Source organism: Rhinolophus ferrumequinum, chromosome 19 (assembly GCF_004115265.2).
Source record: "Rhinolophus ferrumequinum isolate MPI-CBG mRhiFer1 chromosome 19, mRhiFer1_v1.p, whole genome shotgun sequence".
Lineage (NCBI taxonomy): Eukaryota > Metazoa > Chordata > Mammalia > Chiroptera > Rhinolophidae > Rhinolophus > Rhinolophus ferrumequinum.
In genome coordinates, this window is record NC_046302.1 from 49,808,220 (window position 1) to 49,824,040 (window position 15,821).

Here is a 15,821-nt window from a genome sequence, read left to right on the forward strand (position 1 = left end):
AATAGTCATGGCCTTCATCCATTTTCATTAGGGGCTGCCGCGAGCTTGATGGTCCACTTCTGTCTTTCCTTCTTCATTCCTTAGCTGGAATGCTTTATAAAGAGAAACTTACCTCATCAACTATTTGTGACCTTGCAGTACAGTATATACAGGAAAGGCTGAATAAATACTTATAATTTTGTTTACCACTCTTCCAAGTAATGACTTGCTCACCAAGCTTTCTGCAAAGGACTTGTGTGAATATTATGAACTCATGAATTTAGATGTATTTGAGGTTTTAGTCAATTGCAGTTACTAGTTTTACTGGTGCTCAGGTTGTCCCACCTCCTCCAGGTGGCCCCCCCGTTTGACACAACCCCAGGTGTCTCTGAGAGCTCCCTTGCTTCCAGGGTCAACTTGGACATTTCCTGTCCTCACCTGGAACCAGGCATTTCTCCAGGATTCCTGATCACCTTCAGTGAAACATCTTATTTAGTGACCCCCATCTGTGAGCTAGGGAGGCTCATTGCTACTGGATTCATCCTTATTTATAGGGTTTTTTTCCCCCCAGTCGGCAGAACTAGGAAGTATTTTTTTTTTTAACATCATAATTTTTCTAATGTGTTAGAGGCAGCTGGCAGATTTTGGCTGGAGAAGGTAACATGGAAACATGGAAACTCCACTGAGCAGAAGCATCTGATCAAGTCTTTTTTTTTTTGCTTTCGCACTGCTTAGCAATGACCATGACTCATGGCTGTCTCTTGGAAATAAAGATTCATTCTGTCTACTGCCAAAATTGGTTAAAGTGCAAAACCCAGTGCATTAAGATATTTTAAAATATGCCAAAATTGTTGATTACCACACGGGCTTACATTCACTTGCATTTAGTGGAATACTGGGGTGAGAATTTTCTAAGAAAGTGACAGTATCCACGTGGGTTCCAGGCATTATGTGCATGCTTATGTGTCCTGGTCTTGGTGTTGCTGACCAGGGCCTTGGAGAGGGAGCACAGAAGGAAATGGAGATTTCTCCAGGGTCACCATGCTCAGCCCGAAAAAACTGGGAATAAGAAATGTCCCTCCCAGCTGGCTGTCACTTAAGATGGTGAAGGATGAAACAGGTTTCTGGTTGGGTGGCTTAAACAACAAACATTTAAGTTCTGGAGGCTGGAAGTCCGAGGTCGGGGGCCAGCCCGCCGGGTTCTGGTGAGGGCCCTACCTGGTTTCAAGACAGACGCTTTCTTGCTGTGTCCTCACGTCACAGAGAACAGAGAAAGGAAGCAAGCTCTCCGCTGTCTCCTCTTCCAAGGACACTCATCCCATTCATGAGCGCTCTAACCTCATGACCTAATCACCACCCAAAGGCCCCACCTCCTAATACCACCACCTTGAGGGTTAGGAGTTCGATGTAGGAATCTGGAGGGGACAAACACCAGTCCATAACAAATTATAAGTATTCAGGAATATGAACTATAAGGGCCATTTGGACAATCCCTGTGAGAAGGGCCCTAGACGGGTAGAAGGTCTGTTTTAAATAATGTTATTGTGTCGTATCGTGTGTGCGTGCGTGTGTGTGCGTGTAGGTGTGCAGTTGATTCTCGTTATTTGCAGTAGTTATGTTCTGTAAAGGCACCGCAAACACTGAACTAGCAAGTACGAACCATCGCTCCTAAGAGAAATGCAGGTTCCTACAAGCCTCTGCTCACAACCTTTTTGTCAGCCGATCAATACATAACCTTATGTCTGTTTAAGGATGCCTTATTTAATAAATATTTTGATTCATTAACACTGAACTCACAACAGTAGCCTTGTAACTCATGCCTGAACGAAGTACATCTAACACAGGTATTTTCTCTATAAGACCCATCACATCCGTCTTGGGTCTAAAAGCTCTAGATAGCACTTACTATGCTTGCAGGCCTTTTTAAGCTGAAATCACCAACAAAAAGTACAAAAATAGGACACTAAATAGACCACACAAAGGACACTTCTTTCCATTGTGAGAGCTGAAACAAGAAGACAGAACGTGTCACCTCGTTATCCGTCAACCAGGAACATGCATGTCAAGTGAGTGGCTCAAAATTTTCAGTTCTGCATGTGTCTAAGAATGACTTTCTCACATGTATCTGATAATGAATGCAGAAAAGCCAGGAGTATTGGTTTGGGGGCTACACTGAAGTTTCAGCAAGTAAATGAAATTGCAAATATGAATCAGTGTCTGAGCATTTACCTGTAATGCACAAAAACTGGAAAGGGCCAGGAAATTTGGGATAAGAGGAGAGCACTTTGCTATATGTTGTGAGAAAAGAGACAAGCGTGTTATCTTAAGTATCTGGGGAGAGATGAACTTCCAAGTATGTCTTCAGACCTGACCTCTGTACTTTGTCCACTCATCTAATGACACAACGACCTGTTTCCTGGACTGAGTAATGCTATGGCCCTGCGGGATTCCAGGAGGAATCCCCAGTCTCCAGAAACCCCATTCTCTTAGGTCCTATCTAGCCTTCCTGTTAAGACGATCACATTTGCATTTACTAAAAATCAAGAATCTGTGACGTCTCTTTTGCATTAGCCACAATAGTCAGTGATCATGACCCCCCGCCCCCCACCCCCGTCTTTAATTTTCCTGCTAACACGAAAATTGACTTTGAAAAAAACACACAAGACTCTTTAATTATTGAGAGAGAAGAAAACCCACTGGGATGTTTTAGTGCCAGCACAGGAAGCGCGAGAGGGAATCTGGGAGCGTCCCGGCGGAGTCATGGTCCGGGAGGAGGCCCGCTCTGGATCTGGGTGCTTTGGGGCTGGCATTGGGGGGGTGGAAGATGTGCATCCCCGTGCTTCCTCGTGCTGCCTCGCCGCCCTGTCTGTCTCGCCTGCAGGCAAGGCCCTGGTGGCGGTGGAGCCCGGCAACCGGACAGCCCAGCGGCGCTGCGCTTGCATAGCCGGCTACCATTGGAGCGAGGACTGCGAATGCTGCCGCCGCAACGCTGAGTGCGCGCCGGGCTTCGGCGCCCAGCACCCCGGTACGCGTCCGCCCTCACCAAGTCGTGCAATCACCCCGAGGCCAAAGCCGGCTTTGAGAGGGCTTCCCTGCGTCCTTCATGCCCCGGGGAGCCACGTGGCACCGGAGGAGCTGGAGGGTCCCCTGGGAATGGAGCTCAGGTTAGGTTCTCCCAGGGGAAGGTGAGCGCTGGGCTCCTCCAGCTGTGAAACTTTAAGCTCCTCCCCACTTAGGAGGGAACCCGATAATGCAGGAGTCCTCAAACTTTTTTTTAACGTATACCCCTCCCCTTTAGCACAATTTTGAAAATCCGTGCACCCCCTTGCATGTTTTCAGTGGGATGTAAACACCATACCAATTTGATACCCATCATTGTATCCATTTAAAAATTGCAGTAATCGGTCCTCACCGTTGGAAACCTTATATAGTTCTTTTCTCTCCTTTGGTATGTATCCATTTCACCTTCCCGCAGAATTTTATCCTCATGTATTTTTGTGCTTGAAGAATTTTGACTAATCACCATTTAATACTCTTTCACATAAAAATAATAGGCACCTCGTTGAAATCTTAATTTTTAAAAATTTCCTGTGATTCAGCGTTCTCAGGGTGAAAAGCACTTCTTCTGGAATAAGTTGTTACTACAGTTAATATACAATAGGTCAAAATTAATATATTTTGCTATACATACATAATTATAAAAGTAAAAGTTTTCTGAACTTCATAGTGATTGGAGTTTTTTCCAATTAGTTCATATATTCATGGTTGAATATTACTGATTGCTAAAATGCAACCGAATTCAGCATTAATTCTTTTTCCGCTAAGTACTGAGAAAGTTGTTCACATAAATAACTAAATGGCTAAGGAAGGACTTTTGTTATCGAGAGCCACTCGGGTCTTTCAGCACCTTCGGAGTTATACGTCGGGATGACTTAGTGGTGGGACATTCAAGTTGGTTTGTTTTTTTTTTTTTTTTTAAGATTTTTTTTTTATTGGGGAAGGGGAACAGGACTTTATTGGGGAACATCCGGGAGGCAGCTCAGCTCAAGGTGCCGTGTTCAGTCTTAGTTGCAGGGGGCGGAGCCCACCATCCCTTGCGGGACTCGAGGAATCGAACTGGCAGCCTTGAGGTTGAGAGCCCACTGGCCCATGTGGGAATCGAACCAGCAGCCTTCAGAATTAGAAGCACGGAGCTCCAACTGCCTGAGCCACCTGGCCGGCCCCTCAAGTTGTTTTTAATCATCTCTCAGTTAAGAACTAAACGAGCCCGTCAACTTTGGCGAAAGGAAAGCAATAGAAATCTTTTTGACTTGGAAAAGTGTTTCTTAGAGTCATTTACTTCTAGGAAGTAGACCAAAGCATTTTCTTCAAAACACAAGTGATTATTTATACCTGTTAATCTTTCCCTTAGAGGTACTTTGTTTTAATCCAGAATATTTTGATGGGATTAGGAGAATGAACATATTATTCATTTCAATTCATATTGAGGAAAATGTCCATCACAGAACCTAACTGAGACAGTCAGTCCTGATTTTCAAATGTATCAACTAAACCAGATGAGCTTTCTCTTAGAAAAAGTCTGACTTGGTTTTTTTCAATTATTAAAATAAATCTCCCTATGACAGCCAGCTCCCTTCTGAATTCAGAATCTCAAACAGACAAGGCCCAGAGCCTTTCCACAAGTTTGTCACCTGCATGAAAAAAGGTGTTGCCACCTCTTCTGCTTCTTTTCTGGTCAGTGTTCTCTCTGTCCTGCTTCTTTGAGAATGGTGCATTTTTTTTTTTTTTTTGGAAGTAGGTGGAAGATAGAGGGAGTGTTATGGATGAAGGAAAACTTCACCCCTGCTATACAGGGGTATAGCAACTATACAGTTGACTTTTCAACAAGACGGGTTTGAAGTGCGTGGGTCCACTTACGCGTGGACTTTTAAAAACTTTGAGTATCAATAAATACAGTACAGTATTTTCTCTCATGATTTTCTTAATAACATTTTTTTCTCTAACTTACTTTATTGTAAGAATACATTTAGTATATAAATATAACATAGTATATACATATAACATACAAAGTATGTGTTAATTGACTACGTTATCAGAAGGCTTCTGACCAACAGTAGACTATTAGTAGTTAAGTTTGAGGGCAGTCAAAAGTTATATGTGGCTTTCCACTGCACCGGGGCTGGAAACCTCTAAGCCCCACATTGTTCAAGTTTAACTGTATTTGAGTTCAGAACAACTCAACCCTGTCCCAGGTACCTCATTTCTGTTGTTGCACTTTGGCCCTTAATACGTAGACAGGGAAAGACCGAAGCTTCAGTGTATGGAGTTAGTGCCCATTGAGCTCCGCTGCCTGGTCGGCCTGTAGGAGGTCTCTGCTTTTAAGGGTTACTCTAGAGTGTGTTTATCTTTTTAAAAGCTATTTGAATTAATGTGAGTGACTAGATGTCAACTAAGCTTTTGTTAATATCATCTCAGGCAAAACAAATTGCTAGATTAAGGGGGGGTGACCCTATTAATTGAGGCAATCGCAGAAATCAAGAATGTACTTCCCACTTGACTCTGGACAAAGAACATGTGATACCTTATTTTGGTGTTTTATTTATGAAAATAAATCACAGAAGTACTACTCATTTCAAGAGTAATTTGTGGCTTTGGGGCAAGCCAATTGCCTGGTCATGATACCATATGGTAGCCAATGTTCTTTATCGGAATTACCAAAGAGCCAGCACGTGTCAGTAGCAATAAAGGTAATAGACATAGGAAATCGGAGACATTTCCTATATTGATAATGTAGTTTATGAGGAATATGAGAGTTGAAGAAAGCTTACTACCCAGGATCAATTCTTGCTTTCAGGGCTGTGGCTTAAGGCAGGGGTCCAAAATCCATTCTACCTCTTGTGTTTGTATAAATAGAGTTTTATTGGAACACAGCCACAGCCATTTTTTTTTTTTTAACATATTGTCTATGACTCCTTTCATGCTACAAGTATTTGTAGCAGAGACCAGAAGGCCTGCAAAGGATGTTTACTGTATGGCAGTTTATAGAAAAAGACCTGTAGGGTCTGTCTGCACTCTTCCTTACTTTTTCTTTTCTTTTCTTTCTTTTTTTCTTTCTTCCTTCAGAAAACTATTGTTGTCACTCCCATACTTGCACTACTGAGATTTAAGCTTGTCAGAAGGGGTCAGGACGAGAGGTTTCCCTTAACAGCAGTAAAAGGGTTTCCCTGCTCTGTACATGAAGGTTGATGTAAGCCCAAAAGGCTGAAAGCGGGGAGCAGACAGGTGCCTGGCTAAAGCAAGTCCAACAGCAGGCTCCCTGGCTGGGAATCAAAGTACCAGTGACCAGGACAGTTGCTCTGAACAGCAAAGAGTCAGTACCTGACTTGGATACGGGCATTTGTGGCCCGACACTGAGCCAGTTACCTTCCTGAACATAACTCTGTACCTACTGCTGGGGACATGGGCCCTCTTCAGCCTGTGGGGTGTGAGCAAGCAGCCACAGGTGGCAAGGGCAGGGAGAGACGGGCAGGGAAGAGAGGAGGAGACAGCTCCTGCTCTCTGGAATGTCAGTCATCCTGGCCGATCTCTAAGTGTCCTTGTTTGGTGTTTGTTTGTTCTTTTTGTCCGTTTGTTTTTTTGACAGTGCAGCTCAACAAAGACACGATGTGCACGCCCTGCCTTGTAGGCTATTTCTCGGATACCTTTTCTTCCACAGAAAAATGCAAACCCTGGACCAAGTAAGTGACCACGAAGCAGCCAAGAGAGTTTGTTGACTGTAAACAACTCAAACTCCACTGTCTCATCTGGGTTGAAGCAGACTGATTCAGTTTGGTGAGGCTTCCTCTCGAAGCCATGTTCAAAATGAAGAAGTCTGTCCATTCAGTGTGGGCAAAATAAACCAGACCAACCCACTCTTCAACCTGATGTGTGACAGGAACTGTGTGTTACTTTTATAGATTCAGTTTGACTCAATCTTTGTCTTATAGTTGCAGCTCCTTTTTTTCATTTTTTGCTAACCTTATTTAGTTGAATATGATTGATGATATTTGTTATCTTTCACTCACCACTTTTTCCAGCTTCCCAACACCACTGGTTTATTTTTGCCCAGAGGTGCGTGTGTGTGTGTTTGTGTGTGTTGTGTATGTGCATAAAGAAGACTCCTATTTTTATAAATGTCGGCATACTGGCAACACTTTGTTTTTTTTTTTCATATAGCATCTTGAAGGAATCATTCTGTACTAGTTCACTTATATCTTCAGGGCTTTTGATAGCCATGTAGTATTTCATTGAAGAGATCTACCATAATCAATTTAATAAGTTTCCTATTAATGGTCAGCTAGGTTGTTTCCATTCTTTTGCAGTAATTAAAATTTTTGAATGAGTCACCTCATGCATTTACTATTTTACACTTATGTTAGTGTATCTATAGTGGAACCCTGTGTTCTTTCATTGCATGCTTGTTGTTGAATACTAATACTCAGTATAATGATTCTTTCAGTTCCCAATATTTTAATTTTCATTAAATATTTGTTTTCTGATCCACTTATCCAAATTTTACATTGAAAAGATTTTCTTTGTTTTCAACTTAAAAAGAGCATTTATCAAAAATGTATCACTTCACCATGGCAATTGAAATCTCCTTTACTGAAGACACCAATCTACTCTATTTCGTACCATTCGTTTTTAGAGAACACTGGCGGTGGTGGCTTTTATTTATTCGTTTCTCCACCTGTATGATGTGTGGAGAGGCCCTGAGGATCTCCATGTCCAGGAAGTCCTGGGTTCCTCTCCTGAAGGAACTAGCAAACTAGTGGAGCAAATAAAGCCTTTTGTAGCATTTTTTTTTAAAAATAAGAATATAAAACCAAGCACTTAACTACCTTTCACCCCACAGCTGTACCATTCTTGGAGAGACGGAAGCTCGTCACGGGACTGATAAATCGGATGTGGTTTGTAGTTCTCCTCTGCCATCTACAAAACTGCCAAATGGTACGTTTTCTTAAACAGAGAAGGTGGGCTGGTAGATATGCCCCTGTCTAGTCAGCTCTTCTTAATATCCCTCAAATTACATGCTGTATCTGGCGGGTTCATTGTTCCTTTTTCATTTCATCCCCTCCGAGTCTACTATTTCATTTTGATTATTAATTCCAGATATGCTGTTTACTTGATGATTTTCTATTCTGGAATGGATAGCTAATAATATATTCATAAGTACAAAAAAAAAGAAGAAAATTGAGCTGCACCTAAATTAAAATGATCAAATATGGTAGGATGGTGGTCACAGTAGGGACGTGGGAGATTTTGGTGACCAGCCAGAGTTAGCCACTTGTTAGAATATGACTGTCATGATTTATGGACATTTTGTAGGTTAAATTAATCTTAAATATATTGTCAAAGATCGACAGAAGGTTGACAGTTAATGATGGATGCTGGTTATCCTGGTAAATAAGATAGTGTGGAGCTGGGTCCAGCTGTCACAGCGCAAGAGATGACGTAAGTGTCAAGAGGACGTTTCTAATGAGGCAAGAGAACCTGGGCCACAGAACAATGGAGCTGATGAACATGACTGAGAAAATCAGAGGCTTAGAGTTGACATTTTGGGAAACAAGAGGACATCACAGCATTCCGGATATGGAATTACAGAGTCAGAGCAGCATTTTACAAAGAGCAATTTGAAGACAATGTCAAAAATAACTGGGGGAATAAAAAAGTTATTTTAAAAAAAGTAAGGAGAAGAAAGGCAGAGGCCCAGAAACCAGGTCACATAAACCAAGAGTTTATAATATAAACGTTCTAGCAATGAAGTGATTGAGGAGGAATGAAAAAAAAAAAGGCTGAATCCTCATTGTGTTGTAGAAGAAATACCTGAAACACTTTGCAGGATGGCTGTGGTTCTGTTCTCATGACCAGCAAAACCCCGATACCATGTCGTTATTTGGAAAGACGTGTGATAAGGGGCTTTCTTTTGCCTCAGAAGCCATCCACCTAGAGAGACTGAGGTGTTCTGTAGGTAAGCAAAGATGGCACTGGAGGGCATGGTAAACATGATTTGAGCTGTTGGAAAGTAGAATCATTTCAAGATGGTCCTGGGCTCGCCTCACTCAGGGTCATGCCAGACAGCAGGACGGGGCCACGATGTGGACTCGCCCCTTCAGAGGGTGAGCCCTCTGTGACAAACCTACAGTCAGGGTCGAGGACCTTGGTACGTCTCTATCCCAGCATGCTTGACTTGAAGGTTTGAGTTCAAGGGTTTTGTCTGCAAATTTAGAGACTAAAATTAAACAACCTTTAATACTGTTTTTCTCATCTTCTTCCAATAGAGCCCCAGATTTATTTGCCCAGTCTGATTATCCTGCTTCTCTTCATATCTGTGGCATTAGTTGCTGTTGTCATCTTTGGTGTTTACTATAGGAAAAAAGGGAAAACACTAACAGGTATGGTGTCTATGGTGGGTTTTGCAAATGAATCTTCAAGAAAATAGACACATTTCTAGTTATAGACTTTGGAAGAAGCGTGTAATACCCACCAACTACCTCTGGAGATCTGCTTAAAATAAATGCCTTGAGGTGGCTGTGCTTCAACTAAAGTGAAACACCCTTTATACCTAATTCATTGTTCTCTGGTAAAACAAACAAAGCCAACTGTGCCGACTTTTGTATAAGCTAACAAAAATATTCTGGGGTCAGGAAACCGGTGACTCTTAAATGATGTGTTTATGTTATATAGATTATGCCGTGTCAGATGTACACCAGTTGCATTTATCCTAGAAGACAAACATTTTTAATGTGTCCAGTAAAAACAGAGACAAAATGTTCAGGTCCATGGTGGAGGGAAAGTTTTGATTGGGGTGTTACCTTGAAATAGGAATCCAAAATTGTGAAAACAAGTTATCTTACGTTCAGTAAAATTTAGGTGCTCATCAGGTGTTACCTTGTTTGTTGCAAATAATTTTTGCACAAAAAATTGTTTCATAGGGTCTTTTTATATCACATCATGTTTTACTTTTATACTATAAAGCTAAAAAGGTGTAATTTTTAAGAAACGACGCAAGGCTTCATTCAGTTTCCTGAAGATAGTTCTTAATGCTTTGATAGTCACTTCATTCTCTTCTGAAGCACCTGTTGTCTCACTGAATCTTTTTCCATTTTCAGTTGCTCACTTGTTTGTCTCGTCCACCTCTGCTTTGCTGTGATGCGGTCAGTTCTCCCATATCACATCTATGGGCTTCATGAAACCCTGCATATCTTGCTATTTCTATTAATGTCACATTACCTCATGTAACCCTGGGCAATGAAACAATTAAAGAGGGAAGATGGTGATTGTAGAGGCCAGTGTGTTCAGCAGAGAGCAATGTTAAAGCAATTTTTTAAAGTCTATTCATTATTGAGTATTTTTATTTAAAGCAACTTCACTTCCCTGAGATCATTTTAACTGGGGATTTGAATAATGCGTTTTCAGATGGTGCAGATTACTCGTATAGTCATGTTTATATGAAATAAACAGACTTGCACTGTTTGTTCTTTAGTTTTTGACTGTAATCATCACTGACTGCCGTCTTGTCAGTGAGGACCGTGGGCCTGGCAGTTAGTGAATCAGATTTATGACTGTTAGCTTTCTCTTCATCCCTTCATACAACATGTGCTTACTGGCCACCAAGGACTGCCGTGGCACTGGGGTCTCAATACTGGGCAACGCAAGGCGGTGAGTGCCCCCATGGAAGAAGTATCCCAGGGGGCAAGGCAAGTGTCAGGCCCACAGAGTGAGGCTGAGTACCGAGAGGAAGGTGCACGGCTGCAGGTGAGCAGAGGACAGGTGTGTCTGACCAGCCTTGGGGTCGGCCAGGGCCTCCCACAGAAGGAGACAGGGGAGCTGGGTTCCGAAAGACACACTGGAATTAACTAGACTCAGGGCAGTTAAGGAGACTCCAGAGCATTCCGTACAGAGAGAATTTCATGATGGAGGGAGCAGGGTGAGTTTAGGGGATTGAAAGAAGGTTAGTGCAGCTGGAGCAGAAAGAGGTAACCATGGGAGATAAAACTGGAGAGGGTGACATGGTCAGATGACGCAGCCCAGCAGGCCGTGCTAAGGAATTTACTCCTTCTCCTTAGCAAAGGCAAATAAAAACAGCCCTCTGGTTTTAGTACAGAAAACAAATTTAGGGATGCAGTAAGAATGGATGCAAACACACCAGTTAGCAGGTCTTTTGCAATCATCCAGGAGGGAGAGTAGCACAGTAGTTATGAGTAATTATCACCTCTCTGTACAAATACTATTTTCAGTACCCTTTGTAATTCTCTAGTACTGATCCCTACCAGGAAAGAGCTGCAGCTTTACTTTTATTGGGAGTATTTTTATTTTTCTATAATTTTAAAATTATAGAAAAGAAGCAAGAATATTAATGACGATGACAGCAATGACTAACATATGTTGGCTATTTGTGCTGTGCCAGCGCTGCTGTACGCACCCTACATGTACTAACTAAATAGCCACAGCAGCACGTGAGGAAGGCTCTCTGACTTCCCTGGTTTTGTGATGAGGAAACTGAGACTCCGAGCAGGTAAAACCTGGGCACAGTCACGTCATAGACATCATTAGCTATTATTATGACCTGATTATCTTCCCGGGGAGAACTGACGACCACCTGACTTTTAATCTGTATAGTGAACTCAACATCAAATAGTCCGTGGAGGTGGGGTAAAATTTATCTTTGTACAATATAAATTTATAGATTTATTTTTTTAATTCATGGATTTCACTTCTTTAAGTTTCATCACTGCTATTTTAAAAAGTTAATGGAGTTATACTTTGTATATACCACAGACAGATTTTTCTTTCTTCTGAGAAGCAGCACAGTGGAAAAGGATCTGGGGCCCCCTGGGTCTCAGTGGGGTCTGACGCGGCCTCTGGCATGCACTTGACTTTTAGTGCACACAGATTTGAGCTAGTTTACTGGAAAGTCAGCCGCCTGGACTCACGTCATCTTTGTTCCCCTACAATGCCCAGGCTAGACCCTCGGAGTCAAAGAAAAATTGTTAAAGGAATGAGAATGCCTGTCGTCCTAACAGCAACTCTGAAAGCCCTCAGACGTGCTCGTAGGTACTCAGGGCACATTTGTGGGAAAAGGGAGCATTTTCCTTTACACGGATCAGAGAGTTCTATTTTTGCTAAGATGCCTTCATAGTCTTTTAATTGCTCCGTTGTCTTCTGAATGTTTTCATTCTCAGGAACTCTTCCGTGAAAGACCTGCAGAGGGTTATGTTTAAAGATAATATTGAACTGACATAGTGGTCGGTGATACTGGATTAGAAATGAGAAATCATAATAATACGAAGCCCTTATCCTTGCTTTGTTTTTCTAGCTAATTTGTGGCACTGGGTCAACGAGGCGTGCGGCCGCCTAGGTGGAAATAAGGTAAATTGAAATGTCTGAAGTGCCTGCTTGAAGTACTTTGAACAGTTAGGCTGATATAGTTATTAGTCAGGTATAATTATGAGTCAGATATTGAGACTCATTGTGTAAGGGGTACTTCTTTGACGGGACGGAACCTCAAATCCTGGGATTGATCCCCATAGAATATTACCCAATGCACAGGTCAGCATTCATCTTAAATGCTGCTTTCTTTGTATTTCATTCCATTTCTGTCACCTCTGTGGACATATATTAATTATATTATTTCTTTTTTAGTGCCAATCTTGATTGCTTAGTACAGATTCCTAGAAGGAAAGAGCTTTCGTTTTCCTTTACATTGTAGTTATTTTGGTAACTTTTAATTTTGGCATAATTTCAAAATTATAGAAAAGCAGTGAGACTAGTACAAAGGTCTTCTGCGTACTATAGTCTCAGGCCCAACAATTGTTTCCCCTTTATCACATTGCTTTATTATTTGCTTTCTCAATGTGTGTGCATATATGCGTATGTATTTTATTTTTCTTGAGCCATTTTAGAATTAATGGCAAACATTGTACTCCTACCTCAGTATGATTTTCTTAAGAACAAGGACATTCTCGTATGTAACCATAGTTCATTTATCAAAATCAAGAAATATAATAGTGGTACGATACTATTATCCAATCCACAGTTGATAATAAAATTTCATTAATTATCCCACCGTGTCCTTTACATCTATCTTCTTAGGTATAAAAATATATAAATTTTAAACTATGAGCTCATACTTATTCCTCCAATTCCAATCCCAACACCACGTTCTAGTCTTTTCCTGTTTCATATTTGAATTGTCTTTTGTCCAGCCCTATGAAACCTGCCTCCTATTCTCTCAATGTATTTACTCATTTGCTCAATTCCAGAATACATAGAAAGTAGTTTCAGAATTACTAAAACATACCACAGCACGAAACAAAAATACTAACTGGAGTTCAATATTTGTTTTGAGGTTGGTTGGTTAGTTTTTTTTTAATTTGGATTGAGAATATACACTCACAGTCCGGTGTTCTAAAGTTATCTGGGTTGGCGCTTCCCCTCGCTTTAGTGTGGAGACGCAATTCATTTGAAATGTAGTTAGGTTCATCCGTTTGTGGTTGTAGTCCATCTTAGGGAATTCCCCTACCCTGTAATTTTAAAGAACGCCAAGTGCCATAGTGAGTGTTGCATTGGTACTTGTTATGGTGGGAAGAATGACTATAAGCGCCATTTGTAGCAGTGTTTAGCAGAATCGTGTTTTAATAGCTGAATATTAATGCGTCTGCCTTCTGAATTTCAAGCAGCAGGAACCCTCGGGCAACAATTTCAGCAGCAGTCATGTGGAAGCCTCTAATCAGCGTGACATTTGTGACGGTGTCTTACTGCTGACTCTGGAAGAGAAGATGTTTTCTGAAGATATGTGCTGCCCAGATGGTGGTGGTGTCTGTGGGGGTGCATGTGCCAGTGGTGGTCCCTGTGCTCAGCAAGAAGATGCCAGGATGCTTACCTGGGTCAGCGAGATCGAGGGGGACCCCTTCAAGCAGATTCCCATGGAAGACGAGTACGTGGACAGGCCCTCCCAGACCCCGAATTCTTTACTCTTCTTTGCTCAGCCTGGAAGCACTTCCACACCCCCATTCCCTGAGCCCCTGGAGGTGGGGGAGAATGACAGTTTAAGCCAGTGCTTCACTGGGACAGAGAGCCTGGCGGATTCCAAATGCTACAACTTGGTCGAGCCCCTGTGCAGGACTGACTGGATCCCCACGTCCTCTGAAAAGTACTTGCAAAAAGAAGTAGAGGGCGGCAGTGGCCCTCACTGGGCAGCCTCCTGCACAGGCTGTGGCAACCCTCCAGGGGAGGACCGAGAGCTCCTTATGGGTTCCTCGGAAAGTGGACCCTTGCCCCAGTGTGCCTACGGCATGGGCCTCCCGCCCGAAGAAGCAGCTGATGGGGCAGAGGACGGAGGCCAGCCTGTGGACGGGGCTCATATAAGGCCTCCCAGCTACAGCAGGGGAGGTCCTGGGTCTGGAAGCCCCTCCAGTGACCAGCCACCTGCATCTGGTAAGTGACTCCCCTGGACTGTCCCTTCTGGAAAAAAGGCCTATTTGTGGTGCAGTGTTTAGGGGCAAGTGTCACAGACCATTTAGGGAAAAGAGAAGCTAACATAGGAAAGACTCAGTGTGCACATTTTCTCCTGCCACACTCTTTGCAGGTTGGGTTTAGTTCAGTCTGCAAGTTGGGTTTGTGGATTGTGCCCACTGCCCTGCGACTTTATCCTCTACCCCTGGGGCTATCTCTTCATTTCTGTGTCCTCTGTCCCTTTTGCCAGTTCAGGCTTCTCTGTGATGGGATTGGACCCCAAATCCCAGCGTTGACCCCTGAGGACAAAGTCAGCACTGAGCTCAGGACGAGGTGGCGTTAAGCCAGACATCCCCTCAAATTTCTGGGGTTTGTTTCTTTTAAAGCAACCTAGGCCTCAAATCACTGTCCCCTCTCTTCCCGAAAAAGCTCTTTTAAATTTCAAAAGAACAAACAAAACTGTTTCATTAATCCGTCATTAATTTATGGACAGTAGCTTGTTGGTTCTATACCAAATGAATGATGCAGTTAAGTGTCCTATAATGCTTTATACGAGAAGCCCCCTCTGTAACTAGTGCGTGTGATACATTTATGGAGCCGGGGGGACAATGTTACAACTGAAAGTCATTACGGGGATTTATCCCCGCACCACTGCTTGAGCATGAATAGCCCATCAATGATAATGTTAAAACTGTTTTAGGGGAGGGTGAGGTGCCCTCTATTTTATGACGAGTTATAAGGAACTGTGCCACTGATGGTGAGGGCTTCCTCTGGCTGTGGAGATTATTGTGTGTGTGTGTGTGTGTGTGTGTGTGTGTGTGTGTGTGTGTGTGTGTGTGCAGGGTGGTTGAGGGACCAGGGATCTCTGAAAATCTGAAAGCTATCGACAGTCTCTCCAGAAAGATGAGTGTATGGATATATACTATTCAAGGGCTGAGCGGAACCCTCTCACCCTCCAAACAAAGGCCCATTCCTGGACCACCTTTCTCCTGGGATGCTTCACTTTTTCTTGCCTGCGCCTTTGTTTAGACCGCAAATGGTGCTAGCAGCTCATTTGGAATTACTTTATAACCCAAGTAGCTAGATCCCTGCCCTCAACACAGAGACGCTGTGCTTTCTGCTGACGACGGCTCCTGGCTGATTTGGTAGAACAAAGTACTTCAGTCTGTTTTCTAAGCTTTGTGGTTTTGCTGCAGCTACACAAATTCACCGATGTGCGAATTCCATAATATCAATTCTCAGTCAAACTGAGGACATACGTTTGAGGATATTGTTCAAAGAACTGATGTGTTTTCCTTCAGAAGACCTCAACGTTTTTTAAGGATTTTAAGGAATTTCCATGATTA

The 15,821-nt window shown here is 42.6% G+C and overlaps 1 protein-coding gene across 2 annotated transcripts in view; it reads left to right on the plus strand.

Moving 5' to 3' along the window:
* TNFRSF11A (TNF receptor superfamily member 11a) overlaps window positions 1-15,821 on the plus strand; it is a 52,568-nt gene that overhangs the window by 24,412 nt on the left and 12,335 nt on the right. The window contains exons 4-9 of one of the 2 annotated variants that reach the window (XM_033135603.1): window positions 2,861-3,004; window positions 6,623-6,716; window positions 7,874-7,968; window positions 9,300-9,413; window positions 12,338-12,390; window positions 13,698-14,457. In XM_033135603.1, coding sequence (XP_032991494.1) covers window positions 2,861-3,004; window positions 6,623-6,716; window positions 7,874-7,968; window positions 9,300-9,413; window positions 12,338-12,390; window positions 13,698-14,457 — 1,260 coding nt within the window. The remainder of the gene's footprint in view (window positions 1-2,860; window positions 3,005-6,622; window positions 6,717-7,873; window positions 7,969-9,299; window positions 9,414-12,337; window positions 12,391-13,697; window positions 14,458-15,821) is intronic. The other variant, XM_033135604.1, reaches the window with a different exon arrangement.